The following is a 7741-nucleotide window of genomic DNA, read 5'->3' as shown; positions in this document are numbered from 1 at the left end:
GCCCGCCACAACGCCTGGCCATTTTTTGGTTGTAGCCGGCATTGTTGTTTGGCGGGTCCAGCCGGGGTTCAAACCCACCACTTTAGATGTATGTGGCTGGCACCTTAGCCACTTGAGCCACAGGTGCCGAGCCTGTTTTTAACTTTTTTTTAAAAAAAAAACTTTGTTTTTTGAGACAGAGTCTTACTATATCACCCTTGGTAGAGTGCCATGATGTCATAGCTCATAGCAACCTCCAACTCTTGGGTTTAAGCAATTCTCTTGCCTCAGCCTCCCAAGTAGCTGGGTCTATAGGTGCCCGCCATAACGCCCAGCTATTTTTCTTTCTTTTTGTTGTTGTAGTTGTCATTGTTGTTTAGCAGGCCCAAGCCAGGTTTGAACACGCCAGCCTGGGTGTATGTGGCTGGCACCCTAACCACTGACCTGTGTGAGCCAAGCCTGCAATTGTTTTTAAAGCTCTCCAGGTGAGTTCAATGTGTTGCTACAACGACGTAGACTAACAACCAGACACATTTCTATCAGGGAGGTGGCTCATCTCTCAACCTCATTGCTCCCCACTTCTACAATCCCACTCTGGGCTACTCTTGTCCCTCTCTGAGGCTTCTCTGAACCTTCAACTCGTTTTATTTTATGGCAATGTTGGGTCAGGCTCATTTTGGTATTTAAAGCAATTTCCCAGATTTAACCTGTAGACCCTTCAGTATCTGCCATGACCCTGCTACCTGAATGTCCTTTACCCAAGCCCCGCGATACTCACTGGCATTGATGAGAACAAGGGCTGTGTAGAGGGCGATCTCATCCTCAGAAAAGCGCAAGGCACTTAGAGAGTGGGAGAAATCAAAGATGGAGCTGATAAGCTCACTGCAGCCTGATGGAACAAAATGAAAAGAATGGATGAAAGGGTGAGACCATGGTAACTGAAGATGTGCCCCCTTGGCATCTGGAGCAGGGGGGCAATCTGCCCTGGATCATGAAGTTTTATGTGGGGTTGGCATCAGGATCCTCCCTCTCATTTCTCTGTGCTGCTCACCCAAGGCTCGGAACAGCTCCATGCCACCGTATTTGCCTTCGAAAAAGACTGTGTGGTTGTCGGCATTGTAGGCCCGGCACATCCTAACCAGCACCACTTCCATTGCTCCTGGGGAGTGGGAGAAAAGATGTAGGGACAGTGTTGAGTTGAAGTTAGAATCCATCCATCTCTGACCCCTTCAGTGTCCTGGCTAAGCCACCCCCTCCACTTGGCCCCACCCCATTCTATGCTCTCTCCCCCTACCCCTGGGGCCTGTTCACGTATCCCTGGGCACCTGCTTTGAGAAGTACGATCTGGTCATTCTGGCAGAGCTCCATAAAGCCTGACAGCCTCTTCGCGAACTCCACCACGTACTGAATGGCCTCGGTGAGGCGGTGGGCACAGCGTTCCCACATCTCCCACATTGACTGCAGGGAAGGAGGGGGTATCTCATTGCAGCCCTTCGTATGCCCCTGTGATCCTCCCAAGCCCCCAGGACCCTGCCTAAGAAACTGCAGGATAGGTTCTGAGCTCCCGCATTCTTAATACTGGTGTTTGTAAAAGGCTGTTCTTACACAAGTGCACTTAGATGTTAATTCCTATCAGTTGGCCCCACACACTGAACACCCACCAGCTTCTGGCACTGAATTAGCTGTTGTGGGGGAATGAAAGCTTTGCCCTCAAACAATTTGATCTTGAGGTGAAAAAGACTGCTGCCTCCCTTCCCCCTACAAATGACATGCCTAAGGTCTTAATAGCCTAGAAAAGCAAATGTGAAGTGTTTTTAGAGCAGGTGGTATTGCCAGATTATGCCAGAAGAGACAGCATAAACTTTGGGGCCAATGGATCTGAATTTGACTTTGGCTCCACCATACTGGGACCTTGAGGAAGTCTATTATCCCTCTGAGGTCAGTTTCCCAGTCCATTAAAAATAGGAATAAGCCTGGGCGTGGTGGCTCATGCCTGTAATACCTAGCACTTGGGGAAGCCAAGGTGGGTGGATTGCTTGAGCTCAGGAGCTTGAGACCAGCCTGAGTAAGAGCAAGACCCTTGTCTCTGCTAAAAGTAGAAAAACTAGCTGAGCATTGTGGTGGGCACCTCTAGTCCCAGCTACTTGGGAGGCTGAGGCAGGAGGATTGTTTGAGCCCAAGAGTTTGAGTTTGCTGTGAGCTATGATGACACCATGGCACTCTACCCAGGACAAAAGAGTGAGACTCTGTCTCAGAAAAGAAAAGAAAAGAAAAGAAAAAGAAAAGTAGGAATAAAAGCCTGGGGTGGTGACTCATGCCTGTAATCCCAGAATTCTGGGAGGCTGAGGCAGAAGGATCCCTTGAGGCCAAGAGTTTGAGGTTGCTGTGACCTATGATGACACCACATCACTCTAGCCTGGGCAACAGAGTGACACTCTGTCTCAAAAACAAACAAAACAAAACAAAAAAGGAATAAATGCCACTCATAGGTTGGTAGTTGTAAGGGTTGAAGTTAATTTACATAAAGCATTTAGTACCATGCCTGGCAGAGAAGGGGTGTTTAACAAATAGGCATCAGGGTTCTGATTATTGTTACTATTGATGGGGAGGAGGAAGGAAAGTACATCAAGTCTAGGTGGTGGTGGAGGTGGTGGGATAAAGGCTGGGTAAAATTTCAATAGTCAAGGACTAAGGAAAAGTACTCCTCTGCCGACTAGGGTGTGGGTGCACACACACACACACTCACAACCATACTTAACAGTGGTTCACATGCCTGTTGGTCAGCCTGTCCTGGTCATGCCCTGTGTGCCCAGCCCTTGTGTGTGTGCAGGTAGCCATCTCTCCTGGTGGTGAGGGGATGTTCTCACCACGGTCCCCTGGCCTCACCTTCCTCTGGTAGCCAGTCACCTCCTCCCGAGAGAAGACATTGGACCGCTGCCGTAGCAGGTCCTCCAGCCGCAACTGACACGTTTCTCGGTAGGACTTACAGACGTTCTGCACCAGGTGCTCTGGGGCCGGAGAAGGCAAGGCACAGGTGACCCCTGGCTGGCTCCTGCTCTCACCCACATGTGGACATGCCTCTGCCCACTTGCCCTGCCTCTTCCCTTCCACTCTTGTCCAGGACCCATCTGCTCCCCCGGATCATGTTTGATTGACATGGGGTGCTGGCAGGAGCCTCTCCCTTGTCCTCACCACCCCCTGTGCCTCCCCCAGCTGCTCACCTATCTCCATCAAGGAGGCATAAGGTGCCCCTGGTGTGCTGCAGAATCGGGGGCTGCAGTAGCTGTCTGGGCCCTGTCCTGGCTCCCCAAGCCCAGGATGCCTGGATTCCTCCAAGTGAAGTCCACATCTGTCAAGGGTCAGCTGGCTGCCTGTACTATAAAGGCTGCCCCTGCCCTCAGCCTTGTCCCGCTCGAGGCTGTATTCAAGGAGATATGAGGGCCCATTGAGCCCTGCTTTGGCTGAGTTGTTGGCATAAGAGGACCCAGAGCCTGAGGCTCTCAGGAGGCCAGGGGGACAGGCAGAGGCCTCAGGCAGGTCAGGTGAGGAGCCCAGGGGCAGCTGCCCATCTGGGAGCCCTAGGGTGCAGGTGAGGGTGTCCATGCCTTGGCCCCCCACAGGAGGGGTCTTGGCTGCCTGCTCCTGCTGCTGCTGCAGTTGTTTCTGCACCTCTGCGTGCAGGCTGTCCCTCTGCTTCTTGGACATGCGGCCAAACTTGACAGCTGAAAGAGATGCAGGGGTGAGAGTTTATGAGGCAAGTGAACATGGTCGGGGCAGGGGCCACAGGCATTTGCGTTATTACAGTACTAACTCGCTGCTCCCTGAATAGTTGGCTCCGAGTACAGCTTCTCCAGCTTGTAGGGAACTTAGGTTCTGGGTTCCCTCCACCTCTCACTCTCGTTTGCTTTAGGGATCTGTCCAGCAAGCTGCTTCCATCTCCTGAGTAAAATCGTCTAAGTTCTAAAGCAGCTCCTAACAGTGACAGAATCCAAGGACTGTGTCTGGGCTGGGGATCCTGGCCTCCTGATGCTGGGGCTGGGGTGGTCGAGCAGAGGGCCTCAGCTGTATTGGGGTCACCCTGCCTGTCGGGGGTGGGCAGAGGAAGAGAAGGGCTGAGAACACAGGTCTCCCTGTGGTCAGGTCTACAGGCTCCCTGGTGACCTAGATACTCACCACAGCCCAACCCGGGCTCCGCAGCTTGTCTCTGAACATCCTCTTCTGCTCTCTCTTTCCTGCCCTTTCAGTCCCCCCACCCCTCCCAAGTGTGGGGGCACAGCCCCTTGCCCCGCCTGCCCCTCAGCACCCCTGCATGCTTCCTTTTGCTTTGTTATTTTTGGGCACTGGAAAGTGCTGACAGGCTCCTTCTGGCTCCTCAACACCTTATGCCTCCCTGAACCCTGTCCTGGCTCCTTTTGTGGTGGGGGGTGGGGGGACAGTGAGGAGGTGGTGGATGAGGAAGGTGGATAAGGGCCCGGGAACCCCGGCTGCCTCCACCCCATGCCTTCTGGTGGTTCAAAGGGTTCCACTGCTAGCCATGGCCCCATGTCCCAGGATGGGAATGGGGGTCTGGGATGGGGGTTGGAATGAGACTGGAGTCATTGGGCAGGAAAGGAAGTTGTGGTAACTGGTGGAGCTGGGCAGAGGGCAGCAGAGTGGGAAGGTGTCCCAAGGAAGAACTGCCAAAGAGGTCTGGACCTTGGTAAAAGGAGGTGTGTTCTTACAAAGCCTAAGGGAAATTTGGAAGAGCTATGATGGGGATGATCATCAAAGGGGTAGAAGAGATGGGTGGTCAGGAGAAGGGAGGAATAGAGAGCAGACCTCTGGAAGGGTTAACCTGTCTAGCCTGGCTGCCCCTCTAACAGACTCCAGGAAAACCCCAAGGAGCTGCCTGCTTGGCCTCACCATCTCGGGACATGCCCAGGGCCAGGCATTTTTGCAGGCGGCAGTGCTGGCACCGGTTGCGGCTAGTGCGGTCGATGGGGCAGTTCTGCTGGCGGGTACAGGAGTAGGCCGCGTTGCAGTGCTGGCTTCGGCGGAAGAAACCCTGGGGAAGGCAGGTGGAGACCAAGGCTGCTTGTCCTGACCAGGTCCAGCTTGTCCCTGAGGCCCTCCAACCCTCGCCCCTGAGGCCCTCCAACCCTCACCCCCGGCCTCCATCTCCTACCCCAGTTTTTCCACATTCTGAGATCTAACGGTTTTCTCTTCTCCCTCTCTTTGTGTAATTGCAAATTGTCCTGGTCCTTCTGCAGTCACTTTCTTAGCTTAAGACAAGGCCCTTCCTATGTTCAGGGCCCTCCAGGGAGGCACTGACCAGGCACTTCCCCAGCTGTCGGAAGAGACCTCCCTAGAGTCAGAACAAAGGTCTTCAGCCCCTTCTCCATTTCTAATGAGACTCTGTGAGTGCATGTGTGTGCATATGCACGCGCACACACAAACATACATATGCCTGCAACTCACCTTGCACCCCTCACAGGTGATAACCCCGTAGTGGATCCCAGATGACTTGTCCCCACAGATTTTGCAAGGGATCACCTCAATTTGTGCTGGAAGAAAGAGAGAGAAGTAGGTCAGCCCAGGAGCCTTCTCTGTGTCCCAGCACCGGGCGCCTGGGCTGCAGGTGTGGGTGCCTGGTGCCTCCCCACATCTCAGCCTGCTCCAGCTTGCTGTTTCAAACCTCTTGCAAAATGGTAGGGGAAGTGAAGTGCCAAAGTCATCTCAGCAAAGTGTCTAAGGAAACTGTTTTTTGTTTCACAGGAGAGGAGGGTTGAGGGGCAGGTGGAAGTTGTATCGGCTCTATAGGGGAAGAGAGAGCAGCTGCAGAAAGCCCACCTGCTTAGCCCTTCAAGTTGAAAAGCTCCAGTTTCCTCCCTCCTGCCTTGGGAGGTAGGAGTCTTGACTGTCTCACCACACCTGCTTCCCGCCCAAGGGGCTTCCTCTATGCCTCCCTCCCCCACCGGGGTTCAGCTCCCATGGACAGAGTGTGGGGCAGGAAGACATGGTACTGGGTGGGAGCCACCTGGGGCTGAGCAGAGATGCCAGGAGGTGAAGGCTGGAGCTGAACACACAGAGACCAGCTGCCCAGGGGCAGAGCTCAGGGAAGCCAGAGACAGAGCCCAGGAGAGGGGGCTGGACAAGGAACCCTGCTCTGCCAGGTGTCTGAGAGTCAGGGAGGAAATCAGACATGGCTCCTAGGCCCCTGACTGCAAAGCAGAGGGAGAGTGGTTCTGTCTCTGTCAGTGTGTAAAAGCAGGCATGGCTACGTGTATGAGGCCATCTACCAACTGTGTGAATACAAATCATGAATGTAAAATGGGTTAAACCCGGTGCAGTGGCTCACACCTGTAGTTCTAGCTACTCAGGAGGCTGAGGCAGGAGGATTACTTGAGCCCAGGAGTTTGAGTCAAGACTGGGCAGACAACAAGACCTCTTTGTCTCTTAAAACAAAACAAACAATAACAACAAAACCCCAAACTAGCTGAGACTAGAGATCATCTCATTCAACCTTTCACTTAATGGATGAAAGACTAGGCCAGAGTAGTAAGGCACTTGGCCCAGGTTTGCACAGCCAGTTCACCTGAGAGCTGGGTCTGATCCTAGTCTCCTGAGCTTTCCATATGCCAGGCTCTGTGCCTGGCTTCAGGGCAGGCACATCAGTGGGCATGTTTGAAAGTGTGCTTGCATGTGTGTATGTGTGAAACACACATGTGATTTGTGAGCCAGCAGATGTGTGTGTGAGAGCTGGTGTCACATGTACATATTGGTAGTCAGCATTTGCTCGTGGGGCACCAGGACCTACAGGTTTTCTCTCCCACTGAGCTCACTGTAACATGTGCCTGTTCCTTCTCCCCCAGAGTTTGCTGCTGGCCCCAGATCATCTCCTCTGCTTTGTTCTGTCCTTGTCAATGCCAGGCTGTCTGCTGCATTTCCAGGGACCACAGGGGGTCTTCTCCCAGCACATCACTGAGAGGCAGCTAGGCAGAGGTGGGTTCCTGCCTACCCCGGCTGTTTGCAGCACCTCCAGGGCACATTATCTTTCCCATTATTATCACTAACCTGCTGCCTGCCCTCTGATGAGGGAGTCCTGGGGTAGAGGAGTCCAAAAAGTGATCTAGGGTTAAAGCTCCTTCTCATCTATGATAAGCCTCTCATCCAAGGGGTAAAGGGGAAGTCATTACTGTGAGCTCCCCTCTGGCCCCAGGCCGGGACCCTGGGCCCGTGCAGGACCTGCTGACATGAGGTGAGAAGGAGACCACAGCTTGCCCATCGTTCTCCAAGATATAATTTCTATTGTCCTTAAACCATCAGGCCAACCTAGAACTGAGTTGGAGTAAGTGGCTGTATGGGGACAGGCTCCTGGGTTCTCACCCTGCCCCAGCTGCACTGGCCTGCAATAGCAGCTTCAGGACCACACAGCTCACAGGCCACGGTAACACAGGATGAGATGGTATGTGAGTTTCTCAAATTCCCTCCAGTAAATTAAGAGAAAATTTTCACAAGTGGAGGGGAAGACAGGGGATTGGATGCCTGGAAGAGAGGTGGGAAACGTGGAGGCTCTCATATTTCTAATCACTTGGGTTCTCTCACTGCCTCAGATCCCCTGTCAGTAAGACCAGGATGGAAACACTATTACCTGTGCCTGGGGTAGCTGTAGGTAGCTCAGGGGTTGCGGGATACCGGCTGAGGAAGGCACACATGTGCTGGGGATACCGGCTGAGGAAGGCACACATGTGCTGGGGATACCGGCTGAGGAAGGCACACATGT

The 7741-nt window shown here is 53.4% G+C and overlaps 1 protein-coding gene across 2 annotated transcripts in view; it reads right to left on the bottom strand.

Annotated features, from left to right (window-relative positions):
* RORC (RAR related orphan receptor C) overlaps window positions 1-7741 on the bottom strand; it is a 26831-nt gene that overhangs the window by 6696 nt on the left and 12394 nt on the right. For both annotated transcript variants that reach the window (XM_003800359.3, XM_023519403.1), the window contains exons 3-9: window positions 5437-5522; window positions 4882-5023; window positions 3201-3701; window positions 2866-2987; window positions 1305-1437; window positions 1031-1138; window positions 758-868 (exon numbers count right to left, since the gene is read on the bottom strand). In XM_003800359.3, coding sequence (XP_003800407.1) covers window positions 758-868; window positions 1031-1138; window positions 1305-1437; window positions 2866-2987; window positions 3201-3701; window positions 4882-5023; window positions 5437-5522 — 1203 coding nt within the window. The remainder of the gene's footprint in view (window positions 1-757; window positions 869-1030; window positions 1139-1304; window positions 1438-2865; window positions 2988-3200; window positions 3702-4881; window positions 5024-5436; window positions 5523-7741) is intronic.

The sequence above is a fragment of the Otolemur garnettii genome, unplaced genomic scaffold (genome assembly GCF_000181295.1).
Source record: "Otolemur garnettii isolate 467f Iridium unplaced genomic scaffold, OtoGar3 scaffold00174, whole genome shotgun sequence".
Lineage (NCBI taxonomy): Eukaryota > Metazoa > Chordata > Mammalia > Primates > Galagidae > Otolemur > Otolemur garnettii.
This window is presented reverse-complemented; position numbering and strand designations above follow the sequence as displayed.